At 37.0% G+C, this 21,876-nt stretch overlaps 2 protein-coding genes and 4 non-coding genes across 6 annotated transcripts in view; 1 reads left to right on the top strand and 5 right to left on the bottom strand.

Moving 5' to 3' along the window:
• Window positions 1-2,364, bottom strand: part of LOC127856369 (peroxisomal N(1)-acetyl-spermine/spermidine oxidase-like) — a 102,385-nt gene extending 100,021 nt beyond the window's left edge. The window contains exon 1 of the mRNA XM_052392515.1: window positions 1,949-2,364. Within this exon, the coding sequence (XP_052248475.1) occupies window positions 1,949-2,117 (169 nt within the window). The 5' untranslated portion in view covers window positions 2,118-2,364. The remainder of the gene's footprint in view (window positions 1-1,948) is intronic.
• Window positions 2,339-11,413, top strand: LOC127856372 (uncharacterized). Its single transcript, XM_052392517.1, has 6 exons — window positions 2,339-2,412; window positions 5,827-6,046; window positions 9,296-9,923; window positions 10,228-10,318; window positions 10,974-11,038; window positions 11,245-11,413. The coding sequence occupies exons 2-6, from the start codon at window positions 5,832-5,834 to the stop codon at window positions 11,257-11,259; spliced, it is 1,014 nt and encodes a 337-aa protein (XP_052248477.1). The 5' UTR covers window positions 2,339-2,412; window positions 5,827-5,831; the 3' UTR covers window positions 11,260-11,413.
• Window positions 11,414-13,735: 2,322 nt separating this feature from the next.
• Trnal-caa (transfer RNA leucine (anticodon CAA)) lies at window positions 13,736-13,842 on the bottom strand. The gene is made up of 2 exons: window positions 13,805-13,842; window positions 13,736-13,781 (listed from the first exon to the last, which is right to left on the bottom strand). It is a non-coding gene; the product is annotated as a tRNA-Leu (tRNA).
• A 699-nt stretch (window positions 13,843-14,541) lies between these two features.
• Trnat-agu (transfer RNA threonine (anticodon AGU)) lies at window positions 14,542-14,613 on the bottom strand. The gene has a single exon. It is a non-coding gene; the product is annotated as a tRNA-Thr (tRNA).
• Window positions 14,614-16,318: 1,705 nt separating this feature from the next.
• On the bottom strand, window positions 16,319-16,389 carry Trnat-ugu (transfer RNA threonine (anticodon UGU)). Its single transcript has one exon. It is a non-coding gene; the product is annotated as a tRNA-Thr (tRNA).
• A 4,235-nt stretch (window positions 16,390-20,624) lies between these two features.
• Trnat-agu (transfer RNA threonine (anticodon AGU)) lies at window positions 20,625-20,695 on the bottom strand. Its single transcript has one exon. It is a non-coding gene; the product is annotated as a tRNA-Thr (tRNA).
• Between the last annotated feature and the right edge of the window lie 1,181 nt (window positions 20,696-21,876).

Here is a 21,876-nt window from a genome sequence, read left to right as displayed (position 1 = left end):
TGCAAAAGTATGAATTAATTTTAAATGTATTGCAAACATGGCTCATATTAAATAACTAAAACATCAAATAAAACATTCAAATAAATATATATCGTGGTATTAATTAACAAATAATTTGGCACATTAAGGTTTACAAAAGAGGTCTGAATATGTGTCAGTGCATGTGGCTCACAATTTTTGGGCACCTGTAATTTCAGAACATGTTTGTAGCTAAGTGTTTGGACACGAAACTTGACGAAAGTGTTTTAATTACTTTTCCAACCTGTCATAATTCAATTAATTTTTTTAATGTTAATTTCAAGTTATCGCAAGGACTGTTTTGACCACTTAGGAAAAAATTAACTATAGCTGTGAAATTGGTACTTTTATTGTTAATTCAGCATTTTATGGGGAATTTAATATTGACTTATTAATAAAACTACATAACGTTAGTATGCTGGGAAAAATGAAAAATATTGAAATGGTTATTATATCCTTAACAGAAATTATTTTGGAACGTTTTATCGGAAGGTAAAACCATCATTTGGAAGATTTGTACTCGATTGCGGGGGAAAAACCCACTGGGAAATTGGGAATATGACCAGATGGCAGATGATGGCTTAGTCGGCCAAAAAAGCTCTGAATCAATGGCTCTTTGGAATACTTTAATAAAAAAAATTATCTCAATTTAGACTAGTAGTCATGCCATTTTTATCAATGGATTGGATAATTTAAAGTGTATATGTTTGCTTGCTTTTGACATTTGTCACTGATGCAGTACGGTACATGTACAAAGCTGTTTATTTTTATTGCATTTGGCAACCCAAGTGAAAAACAGGATATAATTTCAGATCATACCAGTTAGCCTGTAAGGACCTGTCACCTCAAGATTATACAAGACCTCATCTGATTAAACTGGATCTCATTGAATATTTACAATAGGGTCATTAAGGACTACAGTTTGTTTACTGTTATCAATATACACGTATAAGCCTTTGAGGTTACAATTTGAAAACAAAAAATGATCCACAGTTTCATTAATTTATCGAGATTATAACCACAATCTAAATTTAAATAAATAATAGATTATGATTTCCTCGTTGATTTTTGTGGTCAGTTTTCCCCCGGATTAGAAGTAAATTGACTAATTAAAATTTGTTCCGCAAAATGGGATTAGGAGTTCCATTAAACTTGAAAATAGTATCCGATCTCCTTTTTATCAGCTTTTACTGAGGTCTGGGATTGGCATGTCAAATATATAATTGAGTCAATTTAATTCAAACATTATTTAAAACCTTAAATTAATAATTTATTAATATCTCAATAATATGAATTTGTAGATGTAACTAGTTTAGTACAAAGTTTTAATTATAGAAGCACCAGCATAATTGTGAGGAATTTATTGAGATTGACTAAGTTCCTTTTTGTTTTTCGTTTTAGAATTTAAAGATACTATTTAAAAAAAAGAATCACCATCATGATCTTTAACTTCCTCATACTGTCAAAAGTAAAAAATGATTATATTTCTGGGCAGATTCATGTCGTGTGCTAATTAATGAAATTTATTAATAAAAGACAACAAAGGTATTAACAACATTTTTTAGCTATTTAAATTCAATAGGCTTTGCTTCATAGTGTGCAATGCATGTTAGACTCTTCAGTAGAGTCTTAAACCAGGGACCTATACAAACAAATGTTGTATAGGTCCCTGCTTAAACTGAAGGTAAAGAACACATAAAAAATGACTCAATCTTTTGAACACAAAACATTAATCAATGTTAATATGACAATTATAAATGCACAGATATAATTGGTTAGTAAACTCATTTCCGTCTAAGAATATCCTGCAATGTGTACTTGTCATTGAATGTAAACTATCTGAAAATGTATATGTTACGAATGATTTAGACTTGACCCAGTTTCTGGACAAAGCAAACTCATTTATTCTTATGTCGGGTTTCAAGTTTACCAATATCGTGGGTCCATATTCTCCCCCCAATGCGATCTGCTGCTTCGATGATTTTGAAGTCTGTAAATCCATTTTTCGCCAAGTATTCCGCCGATGAAATACCCGCAATTCCTGCTCCTATTATCAAAACTTTCGTTTGTGTAGTGCCTTCGCGTACGACGGTAGCCATTATCTGTTCCTTTACTGACACGCTTACCGCGACCTTCAAATATTATATAAAATTACACAAATACACAACTTCATGAATGAACACTGGGTTTTAACGAACTGCTTAACACATCTTCTACCTCAACACGTTAAAACACTTTAGTGAAAAGTCTCTTTTGAGGACCATTTACGTTAACACAAGACATAACAACAAAACATTAATGAGCTCTCGCATCACAGTGACGTCACTATGTGGGAGTGGTTTTCCCCCCAAAGAGGTTACAGTTCACTACCAAACGACAAATAATCATTGGCTGGTAAGTAAATCTATTTGCATTTCAAAAGTAAATGTATTGCGGGGTTTCTCTTTGCAGAAACAGTTTAACAAAATTAAATTTGATCAAATGTGTCTCTGTTTGATTGATGTATAGATAAATGAATATAATTTCTAAAATGGAACGGCATTTAAAGCGTCTGTATTCGTCGTCTGCAGCCATCTCAAGTAATTTTTAAGAAGACACACACTGTATATAAATATCCATCTGAACGAACACATGATGCACGTTTAGATTTTACCGGTGGGGAGGGGCAATGCAGGGCTCAGGTTGCAAGGTTTCTCACATGTACTTATGTTATAACGTCATACAACAACTCTAAAATAAAGAGATGTCTTCATGGTTCAGCCTAACACATCATTTATATTCCAAGCGGTTAAGCCAAAGGGCTACAGGAGGGGAAATTGAACATTTTCACGCGAAATGTACAGTTTCAAGCAATTAATGGATACATAACTTATAGGCGTAATTTAATTTTTCTTTTTTATCCCCACTGACCTAAATACGGAGTATTATATCACTGTGTACATACACCCACTGGTGCAAAAGTGTAAGGTAACTTTATTAAGCTTCCTCAAAACAAAATTGCAATAAGTAATGTATCAGTCGGCTGAGATTTTTTCCCATAAACTAGGTTTTTAAAGGCACATTTTCATCTTTCTTTAGCTGACCTTAACTCTTTTACTGTTGTTTCCGGTGTACCGGTACAATATAATTGCCAAGGTGCAGCATGGTAGTCGAACAGTTCAATGAACTATAAGCATTTATCAAGTAAAAGCCATATTTCATGATAAGCTCCACTCCATCGAGTTAACCGTTTAATATTAATTAAAGATGGATAACACAATAAACTCATTTTGAGTAAAAGCTCTATTTTATTTTGTAGCCCCTCTCTCTCCCGTAAGTAATTCAGATTGTCCGACCATTGTGCTACAGCGCATGCTTGTAAATGTAATTAAAACATACGGTACGCGAACAAAAATTGCATTAAATTCCATACTTTAAATAAATAAAATTGATCTATAAAAACGTGAGCATTCTTTTTTGCACGCCCCTGTGACAATGACCATTGATCACTCAATCTTAATCTCCAGTGGGGTAATCACGTGCTAGTGAAGATGCCGACGTCCATGCCGAGACAGTTATTTTTTGCCGTTTTATACCCTTAATGATTTTTGTTAAATTGTTAAATAACGCTCACTTTCCAGCCATATCTGTGCAGCGATTTTTCGTCCCCAATTTGGAAAAGAGCCCGTACCATACCAATTGGGAAAAATTAGCGCGAAAAAACCTGAAATTAGGAAAATTCGCGTCGTGAAATCTTTCAATTTGAATTGCCTTTTATTGGGAATAATAGGTTTTTTAATTGCTTGGTATTAAAAGGAAAAATCAACTCAAATATTGATTTGCATTCATTTTGGCTTGAAATGTTCATTGTAAGTGCTCATTTTGTTCGTTAACTTGCAGATAATGCACTTTTGGAACAAACATTGACGGAATTCGCCTTCTTTTTGTGGAAATTTTCAGACAGCAATTGGGATTTTTGTAGTTTTTTTTTCAATTGGGAAAGTACTCTTACGGGTACTTTATAAAGAAGGGAAAAATCGCTGCTGTGAAAAGGTCATTATAATTAGCGTCTATTTCGTACTAGAATTCGCTTTATATCTCGACTTCACTCCCCGCGAATTCTTAGTTGAGCTGTAGTTAGGTTACCCCGTTAAGAAATTTCGCCTCGAGTAAGGAAGAAAAATAGAGGGAGTATTAAAGCAAAATAAATGCTAATAACTTTTTTCTGATGTGGCAGAAAAGGGAGCGGCATTAAAAAAATAATTAAAGCAATAATGATGATAAAACGGCGAAAAAATGCATGCCTCGGCATGGACGTCGCAATCTTGACTATCACGTGATTAGCCCCTCTGATCTTGATAGGGGTCTTCCATCAAAACTAAGCAGCATACTAACGTATGTTGTGTATTTCGAAGTTTATGAGAGACCGCCGCGCCTGAGGCTGAATGATGTGTTGACCCGGAGTATGGCCCAGTTCTTTTGCCTAATGAACTTACTAGAGTCACAGAAGTTCGGACGAATTTTGATATATAGCTTCAATTTCCAGCTATTAAGTTGTGCCTTAAATATTTTCAATCGTGTTGTGATGGTAGCCGGAATACCCAGAGGTATGGCGACCACCCACCAAACTAACATGCTTCCTGAAACGGGCATTTGAACCGAGTCGCATTGGTGAGAAGAGCGTGAACCAACCATAGACTGTGTACAGCCCAGCATTATCATTTTATCATTTTGTATAGAGATAACTCTCTCCTACTTCTTGTACTGTACTTATACTATACAGAGTTACGTTTTCTTATATGCTTAAAATACAATTCAGCCAGAGGAGAAAATGACATTTGATATTGTATTGCAATACATCTCAAGAAGTATTTGTGAAATTAGAAAATATTTTTTTTTATCAGTCTGTTGACAGATTAGAACCAACTACTGCGCTAACCAGACAGCCACCAGCATACTCACGTGTATATATTTCGTATTTGATTGACAGATTCATCAGGCTCTTCACGAATGCATATTTAGGATGGACATGTCCAGCATACAAACGCCTTAAGTAGTCTTATTTATAAGACGCGCAAATAATTTAGAGATACTTTTTTGGGGGCTAAATTCTTTGGAACTGTTGTGTTGAAACGGGTTGCGTGTAAGAAAAAACTGCATGACCTTGATCTCTGTCTTTATTACTTAAGAATATATGTTTCTTTTTTCTTTTTTCACGAATAACTTGGTTGATCGTATGTTAATGCGTCCTGATATCACGTGAAAAATAATTATGGTATTTGGAGAAAACAGTTTTTATGTTACATCCCACCATGACCTTGACCTTTGACATCATCTAATAATGAATATAGTTTTTCTTTTCGTTGAAGTAAAATGGTCGTAGGTCAAACTGTCTGTCAATGCAGTCTCTTGACAATTCGCGGAAACGATATTGTTTACGGACCAAACGCCCAACCGGCCGACTAACCGACGGAAGTTGAAGCGTTGTACCCCACATCTTGGAAGGGGCATTACAAGTAACCATTGCTATGTTCATACGTTAATTGCTAAATCGTGTCACGCGTATATACGTCACTAAGAAAACAAACACGAGAAAGTGCGATTAATTACTTTGACGAAAATAGAATATATTGCTACGCAATAAAAGCTGTTACAACTTAGAACTTGTGCATTGCGTCACTGCGATTAGCACAGGTTGACACAGATTAAGAGTTTGATGAATGGTTCTTGCCTAGTTATGAATATCACGCAAACAAGAAAATAGCATGAAAACAAGAGTCATTGCAAATTTCTAAAATAACACATTGTTGTTTGTTTTCAACTATTCAGTCAATATGGCCTCCAGAAAAAGAAAGCCGTCGTTTGTCACCCCGTTTTCCCAAAGTAGCCAACCTGCCGTTACAGTCCGTTCTGAGGCCGATACGCCCGTGGGTAAATCAAGTGGGAAAGATGTACCGACCAATGAAGGTGAACCGTTCCAGATGTCGCCATTGCTTGTTGGCCGAATGCAGGTCGTTACACCGAACATGCGGAAGAAAATTAAGAGAAGGTGCGTTTTGGTATATATGTATTCGCTTTAGATTTTGTGTATGACGATGATGGCATGAACGTCTTGGTTGGGATATACACACTCATATTTAGCTACTATTATTTATTAACGATCAGCTACATGTCTTACCAGTAGTTTGTTAACCACTTGTTTGTATGATACACTACTATTATTTATTAACGATCAGCTACATGTCTTACCAGTAGTTTGTTAACCATTTGTTTGTATGATACACCGTGTAATACAATGTAATTACATTGATTTATAATGCGCTGCATACAATACCCCCGTCAGGACGGACTGGCGTTCTCACTGCGTTTTTTAGGACGCATGGAATCGTGTTAACCCATTAAGACATTTTCCAAATGTCAAGAACGCCTTCGGAGGCGACTTCACGCCGACTTCTCTGGACATGTTCAACGTAAACACCTTTTTTCGGCATCCTTACGGCGTACTGGCTAGACCGAAGAAGTCTCGAACTTCGGACTCCATTGACGATTAATCAACGCGGAGAACGTAAGACAGACGAGTCGCCATGGAAATTCAAAGACTGTTTTTAGAAGAATGGGGACTCTGCGGCGACCAAAACTGCGTTTTAGTAGGTTAAGTGGATTCTTTTTACGACTTGGTCGTATTATGGTCGTTATACACTCGCAGTGCAAAGGCAACGTTTGCAGTACACGCCACAAGCGTAGTGTGGACGCAGTGACGTCGCCGATAATTCGCCGCATGAAAACCGATAATCATAGCATTAACGCTACAGTGAAAACGCTTACCTGGTAACTATGACATGTTGGGAGCTCCACATACACGCAAATAAAACAGAAGGACCCAAGCGCGATGGTTGACAGTATTTCAATTTGGATTTCTTCGATACGCACATTTTTTACTACGGCTATGGCATTTAACGAAAACTGACTCTTTTTGACGTAGCAAGAACGCCAGTTCATGTCATATATTTATCCGCATAAGTCAACATCGCGTTCGCTAACCATATTTTGCAAGTATACACCATACACGTTTTTGCTGTATTTACCTGAAGCTCAAACCACGGATATTTTTGGTTCGAACTTTGAATAACTATATTGTAAAGCAAACCATGTTTACGGTGAAATTGTAATCAAGCAATCCGGTGACATTTGTCTTAGGGTATCGTTCAGAATTTTTTATATGTAAGTTGCAACGAAAAAAACAACAGCAACAAAGCGCTTTAATAATAATATCAAACTACCTCGATCTTGTATATTACTGTTATTGTTTTTTTTTTAAATACGTGTACACATGGAATTTCTCTTTATGTCCTATGAAATGTTAAAATGATTAATCACCGCATTATTTATGTCCAGGTCACAATAAAACAATTATAATACAACAACTATAAACAGCGTTGTTTGAAAATACAAAAAAAAGTTACGCTTACAAGTTGTGTCCAAAATCAACCAAAACCGTTCACAAAAACGAGCTGCCGGTATGGCTCATATATACAAATCTCATTATCACGAAATGGGAATGAATTGCCGATTGAAATACATTGTTGTCAATATTTGATTATAAGGTACATTTAAGATACAGGTAATCACCGGGCTCGTATTCCATTTCAAACGCGAAACGTTAATTCGGCAGGGAATGGTATATGACTAACTGTTTTGTGATGATTAATTGTAAATGTTAACATTATATGCTATAATGAAAATAATGTGACGTTACATTTTGATTATGAAACTGAACACTTGCAAGGCCCCGTACTCGAAAAGGCTACACACACTGACCCATCAAACTAAAACAGAAGATAGAAACCCATATTAACCGGAACCTTTACAACAAAACAAAATATCACAAAGTAACGAGGATGAACTTGAAATGTTACAAGTAGACTTAAAGGACGGATAAATTTAGTTTGGTCTTCGTCAGTCGCCCTGTCCGGAGACAGGTCCGACTCAAGAAATACGAATTATCCGTTCTTATGTGCAGTGCAAGCGCTGACTACATGTTTCGTTGTTGACCGATCATCGTTCCAATTTCATTTGTGACGATTATATGCGTGTTGCGTTACAGACAAACATTCGTCTGAACTTATCTCAATGATTTCATTTTCACGCAGCGAACGGGAGTTGTCGTAACAGTTATAAGTAAAATAAAAATACAGGGCGTCATATTCACAAGTATAAATTATAATTTATATTTTACCAACCACTAAGAGTGCGTTGCAGTTGCCTACACTTCACCATGACCTGTAATTGAAAGGGGTTCTCTTTACATCAAATAAGGCCTATCACACGTGTTTCATAACGCGTACTTTAATGTTTGATAGTAATGTTACATCATCATGCAAGCCATTTCACTTAGGTGGAACTAGAAAGAAAGACTATCTTGGAGATTACTGTTGTTTATTTTATACACGATTACTGCTCTTTACTTTAGCTTTTGCTCGTGTTGTATGTAAAGGGGGATGGTTATTGAAATTGCCTGCAAAGAGTTAAGTTTGATATATATTAACGAAGGTAAAAATTAAGTTTACATGCTAAATAAGGCTCGATTGGTCATTGTCGGCTCGGGTACTACTTACATGTACCTCGGGTACTCTTAAGTATACTTACATGTACCCCGGGTACGGTAAATATACTTAATCGTACCCGGTCGATATTAGACTGTACCCGAGTTGTACCCGAGTTGTATTCCCGCAAAAATCCAATGTCGTAAAACGCGCTACCGATTATCTTAAACAAACCTCTCTTTAAACAAAAACTACATCAACATGCTTTTTGAGTATGAGTTGCGATAATATAGAGGCCATTTTACAGAAAATTGACATAAATGTGAATATAATTTAATTTAAAAAAATAGCGGACAACGACCGATTTAGCTTCAAATTTCCCGGGTACGTTTTAGTATATTTACGGTACACGGGGTACATTTAAGTATACTTAAGAGTACCCGGGGTGCATGTAAGTAGTACCCGAGCCGACAATGACCAATCGAACCTAAATAAGTCACTATCTACCATACTTAATAAAACAGAATAAACAATCATTAATCGGAATGATTATCCAGACACAAAAGCTATCTGATACCTTTGCAATTATTACATAAGTTAATGTCAACTTTTGTATATAGAAAGAACCATCTGTTTGTTATAAGAGAAAATCAACCAAGTTATTAAGTGACCAGATATTTTACTTATGCAATACTCAGTTGTTGATATAATTTAGGTTCCGTATCCATCTAACGCGAGAGTGCATTTGTTTCCAGATTTGCTTGCGGAATCTTTCGCAACGGCACCTCATTGACCCAAGAATCCTCACCAGGATTAGATGTTCCGTTCGTATTCAGTCAAGCAGACGAGCCTGACATACTTCTTGACGTACACAATGATCTGCCCAAGGGTGAACCGTCTTCAAAACATGAAAAACTGGAAAACAAATTAAGAAAATCCGAAGTGCAAGACAGTAACAAATCGGAAGACTTGCAGGTCAATGAGAATAACGTCCACGCGGTCTTGGTAAATGATCCAGATTATACAGACAGAAATGTTTACGACAGTTCTGTTGCGTTTTGTAAAATCGTTAATCAGAAAGCAGGGAATCCAACGAAAAGTACACATTTTCAAGGAGATAAAGCTAAAGTGAAAGAAGTGATAAAAACGTTTGTGAAAGTAAGTGGTAATCGGAAGTTCAGTCCAGCGGATCAAGCTACGACATGCGTTGCTATCACAGAAAGAAATGGGCCAAAGAATAAACCGGTACTTGTAAATAAGAAACATGTCCGCGAGGACAAACGCCAAGAATCGAAAGAATCCAAACACACTTCGGCAAATCAGTGGTGTTCTCGAAGAAAGAAGACAAACGTGTGTAAGAAAAATAAGTTTAGAGAAGAGGAGGTAAGGTTTACTAGTATTTGATAACAAATTCGGCACAATACAGTTTACAGAATACAGTACTCGACGTAGTTTTCGTTCTTTTTATTTTCCGTATTCGCTCGTTTGTTTAACTGTTATTGTTAGACATTGTATACACAGTTGAATTAAATTATGTAAAATATATATCCAATGTCCTTGCCTGTGGCATTCTGCATCCCAACATAGAATAGATTGTAACTTAGATTCTAGCAAAGTATGTACTTTATAGTTTTTTTTCTCAATAGTTCCAAACGCTTAAAACAAACAACTGCTTCAAATTTTACAGATTCGCTACTCGGTATTGAAGGAACTGATGCAGATGCATATGGAGATTAACGACCTCCAAAACAGAAGAAAGTTACTTAAGCTACCGGATGGTAAGAATACACATTCACCACTTTACATGAATGTGCTAAGATATAAGCTAAGAGTTCGTTTTTTAAAATATATTTAATCTCGCAAGTATTTATCCAATTATCAAATCAAATTTATTTAAGAATATAGACTAAGTGGGGGGGGGGGGGGTGTACCCAACATATTTACCCGATATATAGCTATTCAAAGATATTGAAGCGAATGAAAGGTATACTGTTTTTAAACGTTTGAAATTTAATGAAATTTAAAGCTAATTTATATGTACAATTGATATAAGAGTATACTATTTTGGGGTAAAATGTTTCTTTTCTAATATCTCACAAAAACTATCAATGAACACGGACAGTGGTCAGCATACGCAAACACGCATTGACCTTCAAAGTTGTTTGATTACACGACACGTACACATGTGCTAGGTGACACGTGTTTTAGATACTTTTTTCAAGTCAAACGAGGAAAGATTACCCTACACGTACGTATGCTCTAGGTTTTACCAGTATTAACAGACTTATTCCAACTTAAACAATTAAATATTACACTACACGTGCATATGCTCTAGAATATCTAAACAAGTACGATCAAACGAACAAACCAGTGTAAAGAGACTTTTTACAACTAAATAAATGACTGATTACGATACACGTACTTTTTCTCTAGGTTATACCAGTATTAACAGACTTCTTCCAACTCAAGATATGAAAGACTTTCCTAACCATGCCAAGGTTAGTTTCAGTCAACAGTTTTAAAATATAAATGTTACAATGTATTTACAGTTTATATCCAAAGTTTGTATTATGTGAGATGTTTACACGACCCTCAATAATTGACATAATAATGGGTTCTATGGCAGATACGACAAGCGTAGCTCAAGAACATTTATTCATGATCTCAATATAGCCAAATCAACTGGACACTTTTATGATTTCAGTTGTTCGAGGAGTAGCACGGTAAACGTTTCTGGAGAGAATGGCGGGATGTTGTTCTTGAATGATGAGTAAAACAGTCATAATCAGAATGTACATGTTGAGTTTCTTCAGTAACCAGTTACCTAAAACTGTTCATATTATATGATATATTATATTCATTTAAGACTCATATGCCATACTTTTTTATCATGTATATGATGTGTTGGTGTCATTTAGTGCAAAGTGCGGCTTATGTTTACCATTTAGACTTGTTACGAAATCGAAAAAATCAAGCAAGTCTATATGTTAGTGCCGCCGCAACGATATTGTAAGTTGCTACTGTTGTTTTGTAGAAAAAAATTAAAAATTGAAATCAAGGTCGCCACGACTAAAAAAAGATTGAATTTGACACATGGGTGGCAAATAGCAACAATCAGTTACAATGCATATTTGAATTGTCTCCCTTTACCCGACTTTTTTTTAAATTGAAAACCTGGTTTTGTGACAATTTGTCCCTTATTTCTAATTAGTGAATGGTTATTTATTATAAATTAAGTATAAACATATAAAAGTATGCAAGTTTTTGCAACAAAAAGTATGCATGTCTATGATGGTTTGGATAAGGGTTACGACGGTGATGTAACATTTGCAAAGTATCACTTCCATATGAAATGTAACAAGAGTTCCGAGGTCGGAGACATATGCCCCCCAAACAGGGTTTTGAACTAGTGACCCCAATTTAAATAGGGATCATCTACTGTCCAATGCCAATGAACATGTGAAGTATCAAGCCCATCGGCCTATTCGTTAAAGAGTTATTGATAGAAAACAATTTTCACACTTATTGTTAGAGTGACCTTAACCTTTGATCTAGTGACCCCAATTTTAATAGGGGTCATCTACTGTCCAAGGCCAATGCAAATGGGAAGTATCAAACCAATCGGTCAATTCGTTGATGAGTTATTGATCGTAAACGATTTTCACACTTTATGTGACAATTATCTTGAACTTTGACCTAGTGACCCCAATTTCAATAAGGGTCATCTACTGTCCAAGGCCAATAGACACGTAAAGTTTCAAGCCATTCGGTCAATTAATTGATGAGTAATTGATAGGAAATGATTTTCACACTTATTTTCATAGTGACCTTGACCTTTGACATTATGACCTCAATTTCAAAAGGGGTCATCGACTGTCCAAGGTCAATGCATATGTGAGGTACCTAGCCAATCTGTCAATTCGTTGACGAGTTATTGATCGGAAACCAACTGGTCTACCGAAAGACCGACCGACATACAGCAAAACAATATACCCCTTTTCTTCGAATAGGAGCATAATTCCACATTTGTCAATTGACAATTATAGTTTACTTATGGCCCTATTCCACTACGAAAACAAGCCCACGATTCGCAACGATTTATCACATTTATTGAATCGGGAAGACTCGTGACAGTCTGCGATTCAGTTACGACACTAGTACGCTTGAGTTATGACGAATCGTGTGGTTCGGTTGAAATCTCGCGAATATGGTCGCGACTTCACTACGATGTATTAGAATCTACTGAGATTGTACTACGAACGATGCAGATCGGTCGCGATTAAACTAGGACCTCACCGAACGCACCCATGAATTAGGCGCCAATATCTATTGATATTTTTCTAAATCACGAGAATCTTAGCGGGCTCGCAACTCACTCGGGGTGAACTTGTGAGAGTCTTGACAAAGTCGTAGCTGATTCGTAGACAGATCACGTGATCACCGATTTCCCGATTGAGTCACGAATTAACTACAATTCCAAGAGCGCACTTCGACGCTGTTACGAGTCAACTGCGATTAAATTTAGTCTTGGGGGTCCTGACCAAATTTTGAACACGTTTAAAATATGTCCACGATTTTTCGGAGGCTCACGAGTTGCAGGAATCACTAACAACCGACCCACGACTAGCTACGAATGAGTTAGGACCTTCGCCGATTGAGCTACGAATGTCCCCGACCTCAAAATATTGGAAATCGGGACAAATCGTGGGGAATCGGGTCGAAGTGGAATACCACTATTACAAGGTAAACGCACACACATACATATATATATATATATATATATATATATATATATATATATATATATATATATATATATATATATATATATATATATATATATATATATATATATATATATATATCTTAACATATTTCATAGTAAAACAACTGCACTTTTGGTATTTTATCGAACTTAGAAAATGTGATTATTTCCAAATTTTAATGAGCCTTGTACCTTGTTCTGGAAAAACAAACATTACAGACGTTATATTCGTTGGTTTGATCGTGATCGAAATCGTGACCACGTAGAGGATACACTATGGTAGTTAAAAATCTAAATATTTAATTGCAAGTTTAAACAAATAAATATTGACGGATCAGTTTGATATGTCAAGAAGTATATAAGGACTATATTAAGAAAACAAAGTAAATATCCGTGAGATAAAAGCTTAATGCGAAGTTAAAAAGAAATGTATCAGAAGTGGGATTTGAACCAACGCCCACATATGTGGACCAGATTACTCGCTATAAAGATTGATGACCTTGAGTTTGGCGCCTTAGACCACTCGGCCATCCTGACAACTGTTACGGTTTCTTCATATATGTTCTAAAATAAAAAAGGTAGATGATCGTTGGAAATAGATATTAATAAATTTATAACAATAAACTGACCATTAACAAATATATAGTGTACCCAGTACTTCAATGGAAGTGCACTTGGTGTTATTTGAATTATCGAAAAGAGATTTCAAAGTGGATTTTAACCCAACTCTTAATACGTGGTCCAGAAAAATAGCGTTTAACGTTGCTCACATTGACACTGTCTAGTTAGACCACCCTGACAATAGATCTTAAAAGCTCTAGTAAAAAATCAAGAATAAAATTAAAAAAAGAAAAAAAAGTAGCCGGTATCAGGGCTCGAACCAGTGACACCCGGAGTCATGGAGTAAGTCTAAAGTAAAAACGCATTTGCCCTCTCGGCTATACCGCCGAGTATACACAATATTGTATAACTTATATAAGTATTCTTTGTAGTTTCGTAAATTTAAACGACAACAACAGAACTCTCCAAATTATTCAATCGTTTCGCGTTGCAACGCTTTATAATTTTTAGGTTTTCAAATCGTCAAAAGATACATATAATGGCTATTTTTGACTATGGTAAATGTTCAGTAATACTGTTTCCTCACAAATATCATAACTAAAACGAAATTTGCGAATCTGAAACTACTTTTTTCAATTTTGTAAATTTACCAAACCGTGAAAAGATCCCTTTAAAAGGCTCCAGTGGGGATCGAACCCACGATCTCCTGTTTACTAGACAGGCGCTCTGCCACTGAGCCATGGAGCCGGTAATGAGTATAAGAAACGACCTATATGAATTCCCAATTAATTGTGTAGATCATTTTATCAAAGAGAGCTATCTTTCTACACATAAGATAACATAGCATGGGGAATTTATACCACGTGATTGAAAGTTTTTTGTGAATTAAGACATATAATCACGTGTCTTAAGAACCAGGTGACTAAATGCCTTGGTATAAGTTTCACTTTCAAATAAACTATTGAAAGGTATACAATCTTTAGTGAAAATACAACACTACATTTAACAAGAGTTCCGCGGTCCGAGACATATGCCCCAAAACAGGGCTTTGAACTAGTGACGCCAATTTCTATAGGGGTCATCTACTGTCCAAAGCCAATGCACATGCGAAGTATCAAGCTAATCAGTCAATTCGTTGACGAGTTTTTGATCGGATTTTTCCCCACACTTATTGTGACAGAGACCTTAACCTTTGACCTAGTGACCCCAATTTCAATAAGGGTCATCTAACGTCCAAGGCCAATGCACATGTGAAGTTTCAAGCCAATCGATCAATTCGTTGACGAGTTATTGATCGGAAACGATTTTCAGAATTATTGTCATAGTGACCTTGACCTTTCACATAGTGACCCCAATTTCAAAAGAGGTAATCTATTGTCAAACGCCAATTCATATGTGAAGTATCAACTATCAAGCCAATCGGTTGATTCGTTGACGAGTTACTGATCGGAAACCAACTGGTCTACCGACACACCCAAAGACCGACCGACACCCAGCAAAACAATATACCCCCTCTTATTCGAATGGGAGCATCATTCCACATTTATCAATTGATTAAAGTTTACTAACAAGGTAAACGCACACATATATATGTTAACAGTAATACAACTAAACTTTTGGTATTGTATTGAAATTAGAAAATGTGATTATTTCCAAATTTAAATGAGTCTGGTATCTTGTTCTGAAAAAATATATATTACAGACGTTATATTCGTTGGTTCCTTTGGGATCGAACTCATGACCACGTATAGGATACAATATTGTAGTTCAAAAATCTTAATATGTAATTGCAAGTTTAAACAAATATTTACGGATCAGTTCGATATGCTCAAGAAGTAGATAAGGATTAGATTAAGAAAACAAAGTAAATATCCATGAGATAAAAGCTTAATACGAATGAAAAAATAAATGTGTCAGAAGTGGGATTTGAACCCAAGCCCACATACGTGGACCTGAATACTCGCTATAAAGTTTGATAACCTTGAGTCTGGCGCCTTAGACCACTCGGCCATCCTGAATACTGTTACGGTTTCTTCACATATGTCATAAAATGAAAAGGTAGATGAAAATTGGAACTAGATATTAATCAATTTATAACAATAAACTGACCATTAACGAATATATAGTTCACACAGTACTTAAATGGAAGTGCATTTGGTGTTATTTGAATTAACAAAAAGAGACATGAAAGTGGATTCTCGCCCAAGTCCTAATACGTGGTCCAGAAACCTAGCTTTTAACGTTTCTCACATTCACACGTAAAGTGTATCATAATTTGAAAAAAATGTAGCTTACAATTATCCCAATCAATCTGAAATAAACACAATCTACAAGAGTGAGACATATTATTATTTGAAAATAACAGTTACTTTCATTACACTTAACTATTAAAAACTAAAACGAAAGCGAAATGTTCACATTATGTACAAAACACGTCTTTGTGTATATTAAATGGCTCCAGTGGTGATTGAACCCACGATCTCTGTTTACAAGACAGGCGCTCTGCCACTGAGCCATGGAGCCGATTATGATTTAAACAAACGACCTATATGAATTCCCAATAAATTGTGTAGGATCACTTTATCAAAGAGAGCTACCTTTCTACGCATAAGATAACATAGCATGGGGAATTTATACTACATGATTTAAATGTTATTGTTATTTAAGACATATAATCACGCTTTTTAACAACCAGGTGTCTAAATGTCTTGGCATAAGTTGCGCTTTCAAATAAACTATTACAAGGTATACAATCTATGGTGAAAATGCAACACTACACTTTAACAAGAGTTCTGCTGTCCTTGACATATGCCCTTAACAGGGATTTTAACTGGTGACGCCAATTTCAATAGTGGTCATCTACTGCCCAAGGCCATTGCACATGAGAAGTATCAAGCCAATCAGTCAATTCGTCGAAGAGTAATTGATCGGATTTTTTTTCCACACTTATTGTGACAGTGATCTTGACCTTTGACCTAGTGACCCCAATTTCAATAGGGATCGTCAACTGCCCAAGGCCAATTCACTTGGGAAGCATTAAGCCAATCGGTCAATTTGTTGACGAGTTATTCATCAGAAACGATTTTCCCACTTATTGCGAAAGTGACCATGACATTTGACCCAGTCAACCCAATATCAATAGCATCATCTTCTTTCCAAGTCCAATACACAAAGGCAGTATCAAGCCAATCGGTCAATTTGTTGACGTGTTATTGATCGGAAACGATTTTCACACTTATTGTGACATTGACCTTGAACTTTCACCTAGTGACTCCAATTTCTACAAGGGTCATCTACTGTCTAAGGCCAATGTACAAGTGAAATTTCAGGCCAATCGGTATATTCGTTGACGAGTTATTTTTCGTAAACGATTTTCACACTTATCGTCATAGTGACATTGACCTTTTACATAGTGACCCCAATTTCAACAGGGGTCATCTACTTTCCAAGGTCAATGCATATGTGAAGTATCAAGCCAATCGGTCAATTCGTTGACGAGTTACCAACTGGTTTACCGAAAGACCGACAGACCGACCGACATCCAGAAAAACAATATACCCCCTCTTTTTCAAATGTGAGCATAATTCCACATTTGTCAATTGACAATTATAGTTTTATTACAAGGTAAACGCACATATATACGTCTCTATTAGCCTTGTATTATTTAAACAAAAACGCTGTATTTATTTTTTGCCGAAACTTTCGACCTCACGGTCTTCATCAGCGGCTATGTTTTATTTTCAGATGTATTATTATGAACGGAAATGACGTCGTGCATTTCCGGCGTCAACGTTGTTTACGCGCCCTTTTATTAACGTTTATTCTTGCACGTTGATGCCATATGGTCGGTATGTCCTTAGTTTTGACTTCCACAATTGCTCCATGGTTTTGCGGACTCGTCCGACCCGCTGAGTTTTTCGAGTCCCATTATTTGGAAATCATCCATGGAATGTCCGTCTGTATAGAAATGTTCAGCTACCGGGTCACTGTGCTGTGTTCGAATACGCGACAGCTTAAATAGATGAAGCTGGTACAGAGTTCCGCCGGTCTCTCCCACATACACGAACCTGCGACAGCGACGACAGTTGACCGCGTACACAACATTGGATGATTTGCAATCAACATCGTTTCTGACGCTGTACTTCCTGCCGCTGGGATCTGTGAAATATTCCGCCTTCATCATGTACGGGCAACTGGCGCATCTCTGCGCCCCACAGGGCTGCTCATATTGGGCTTTCGGAAAAACATCCTATTGTGTTTTTTGTGCACTAGGATGTCTTGCAGGTTGCAATCCCTTCTGAAGGCTACTAATGGGGCTCAGAGAACACTTCCTTCATTCTATCAGACGTGTGCAGCGTGTGTAGGTGTCTATGGATGAAACTGCCGATGTTGGGTAGTGCGCGAGAAAACGTTATCACGAGCGGAATCCTTGTATTATGCTCCGAGTTTGTCTTTTCGCGTAAAAAGTCCTCTCTCTTTTTATTGTCGACCTTTATCAATTCGGTCCCCACAAACGCCCCGTCATATCCGCGGTTCACGAGCTGTGTTTTCACCGCCTGTCTGTGCTTCCAGTCGGCAACCTCCTCTGAACAGATTCTTTTCGCACGCACACCCAGATATGCTATTGCTTTTTTTTGTAGACTCCGGGTGCGAAGAATCCCTGTGTAGGTACAGGTGTTTATCGGTAGGCTTAGTATATAGGTCGGTTTGAAGGCGCCCGTTCCGTATTGATGTAATCGTGTCCAGGAACTCTAGTTTTTCCGAAGAATAGCGGAGCTCGAGTTTAATGCGAGTATTGATTTAATTTCCTTGTGTGTGTGGAAAGTTTTAAGTGCCTCGATACCATGCGTCCATAAGCCCCACACATCATCCACAAACCGGAAGTATGCGAGTGGTTGCTTTTCTGACCGCCGGAACAGTTCCTCTTCCCAAGCACCCATGTAGGTTGATGCATAGTTCAGCCCGAGGCGTGAGCCAATTGCCGTCCATTCCGTCTGTATAAAGTGTTCGTCGTTGAATGAGAAGTTGTTGTTCTCCAACACAGTGTCCATCATCACGATGACGTCCTCTGTAGGAATTTCCGGGTCCGTTCGCCTGTTTAAAGCCTCTATAGCAGCAGCACGGGCCTCATCTCTCGGGACACTTGGATACAGGGCCTTCACATCTAAACAGAATTGTAGCGTACCTTCCGGAAGAGTTTTTTTAATTTTTGTATTTTGTTTAAGAAGTCCATAGTGTCTCTTACAAACGACGGAAGTGACGTCACATGGCTTCGCAACTGGTCCTCAACAATTTCCGCCATTTTCTCTGTCGGGTGGCTTCTAACATTTACAATGGTGCGTAACGGCATTCCTGGCTTATGTAACTTCGGGTTTCCTTGAAGCTTACCGGAAGTGCCATCGTTCCCTGTCATGTATTGTCGGAGATCACTGTCTATGGAACCTCAATTGTACAGGTTGTCTACCACCTTTTTTACCTTGTTTTGCACTGATTATGTTTTGTCGTCGGTAACTTCCGCATATGTGTCACTATCGGAAATTTCACCTTTTATTTTTTTGTATGTAATCTGTGCTATCCATTACGACTATACCAGAACCTTTATCAGCAGGACGAATGACAATTTCATCGTCATTAAGAAGTTCTTTCAGAGCGTATTCTTCAGATTTACTCATATTGAGCTTAAACTTTCTTTTGAGACCCTGATGATGTCATCCTTTACAGCCTTGATATACGCATCCAACCATTTATCGCGGCCTGCTTTTGGAGTCCATGTTGACGTTGCTTGTTGTACGGTTTCTCTTGATTAGGATGTCCGTCTTTCTCTTCAGAGTAGAAATATTCTCTGAGACGCATTGAGTCTGCACACATAAAGTGTATCATAGTTTAAAAAATCAAGCTTACAATTATCCAAATCAATCTGGAATGAACACAAGCTTCATCAGTGAGACGTATTATTATCTAAAAATAGTAGCTTCTTTCATAAAAATTAACTATAAACAAATGAAACGAAAGCGAAATGTTCGCATTATGTTTAAAACAAGTCTTGTGTACATATAAATAGGCTCCATAGGGGATGGAACCCGCGATCTCCTGTTTACTAGACAGTCGCTCTGCCACTGATCCATTGAGCCAATAATAATATTTATACAAACGACCAACATCAATTTAAAAAGAAACGTGTCAGAAGTGGGATTTGAACCTACGCCCACATACGTGGACCAGAACACTCGCTATAAACATTGATACCTTGAGTTTGTCGCCCTAGTCCACTCGTTCATCTTGACAACAGATACGATTCCTTCATATATTTCATAAAATAAAAAAGGTAGATGGGAACTGGAACTAGATATTAATCAATTTATGACAATAAACTGATCATTAACGAACACATAGTTTACCCAGTACTTAAATGGAAGTGCATTTGGTGTTATTTGAATTAACGAAAAGAGATGTTAATGTGGATTCTAACCCAAGTCCTAATACGTGGTCCAGAAAACTAGCTTTTAGCGTTTCTCACATTGAGTCTGGCTAGTTAAACCATCTGGACAATAGAAATTTGTGCACGCATAAAGTGTATAATAATTTGAATAATCGAGCTGACAATTACCCAAATCATTCTGAAATTAACACATGCTACAAGAGTGAGACATATTATTATTTGGAAATAATACCTACTTTCATTAAAAATAAACTATTAAAAATAAAACAAAAGCGAAATGTTCACATCATTTACAAAACACATCTCTGTGTATATTAAAAGGCTCCATTGGGAATCGAACCCACGTTCTCCTGTTTACTAGACAGGCGCTCTGCCACTAAGCCATAGACCTAATGATTTAAACAAACGACATTAATGAATTTCTAATTTATAGTGTAGATCACTTTACCTTTCTACGCATAAGATACCATAGCATAGGGAATTTATACTACGTGTTGAAAGGCTATGTGATTTATGACACATAATCACATGTCTGAAAAACTAGGTGACTTAATGTCTTAGCATAAGTAGCACTTTCAAATTAACTATTACAAGGTATAAAATCTATGGTGAAAATACAACAATTCACTTTAATAAGACTTCCCAGTCGGAGGAATATGCCCCCATACATAGCTTTGAACTAGTGACCCAAATTTCAATAGGGGTCATCAACTGTCCAAGGCCAATGTACCTGTTTAGTATCAAGTCATTTCGTTGACGAGTTTTTAATCGGAAACAATTTTCACACTTATTGTGACAGTGACCTTGACCTTTGACCTAGTGACTCCAATTTCCATATGGTCTTCTCCTGTCCAAGGCCAATGCACATGAGAATTAATAAGCCAAGCGGTCGATTCGTTGACGAGTTATTGATCAGAAACGATTTTTCCACTTATTGTGACAGTGACCATGACCTTTGACCCAGTGACCCTAATTTCAATAGGGTGTCCTGAAATCTAGATATCAACGTATCTGACATTGAAACTGGCTAGTTAGACCATCCTGACAATAGGAATTTGGGCACACATGAAGACTATCATAATTTAAACAATCGAGCTTACAACTATCCAAATCAATCTGGAAACAAAGCTACAAGAGTGTGATATATTAATATTTGTAAATAAGAGTCAATTTCATTACAATTAAATATTTAAAAATAAAACGAACTCGACATGTTCACATAATGTACAAAACAAACCTTTTGTGTATATGAATAGGCTCAAATTTGCATCGAACCCACGATCTTCTGTTTACTAGACAGGCGCTCTGCCACTGAGCCATGGAGTCGAACCCACGATCTTCTGTTTACTAGACAGGCGCTCTGCCACTGAGCCATGGAGTCGAACCCACGATCTTCTGTTTACTAGACAGGCGCTCTGCCACTGAGCCATGGAGTCGAACCCACGATCTTCTGTTTACTAGACAGGCGCTCTGCAACTGAGCCATGGAGTCGAACCCACGATCTTCTGTTTACTAGACAGGCGCTCTGCCACTGAGCCATGGAGTCGAACCCACGATCTTCTGTTTACTAG

The sequence above is a fragment of the Dreissena polymorpha genome, chromosome 13 (genome assembly GCF_020536995.1).
Source record: "Dreissena polymorpha isolate Duluth1 chromosome 13, UMN_Dpol_1.0, whole genome shotgun sequence".
Taxonomy (NCBI): domain Eukaryota; kingdom Metazoa; phylum Mollusca; class Bivalvia; order Myida; family Dreissenidae; genus Dreissena; species Dreissena polymorpha.
Note: the sequence above shows the minus strand (reverse complement) of the source record. Positions and strands in the feature narration are given on the sequence as shown.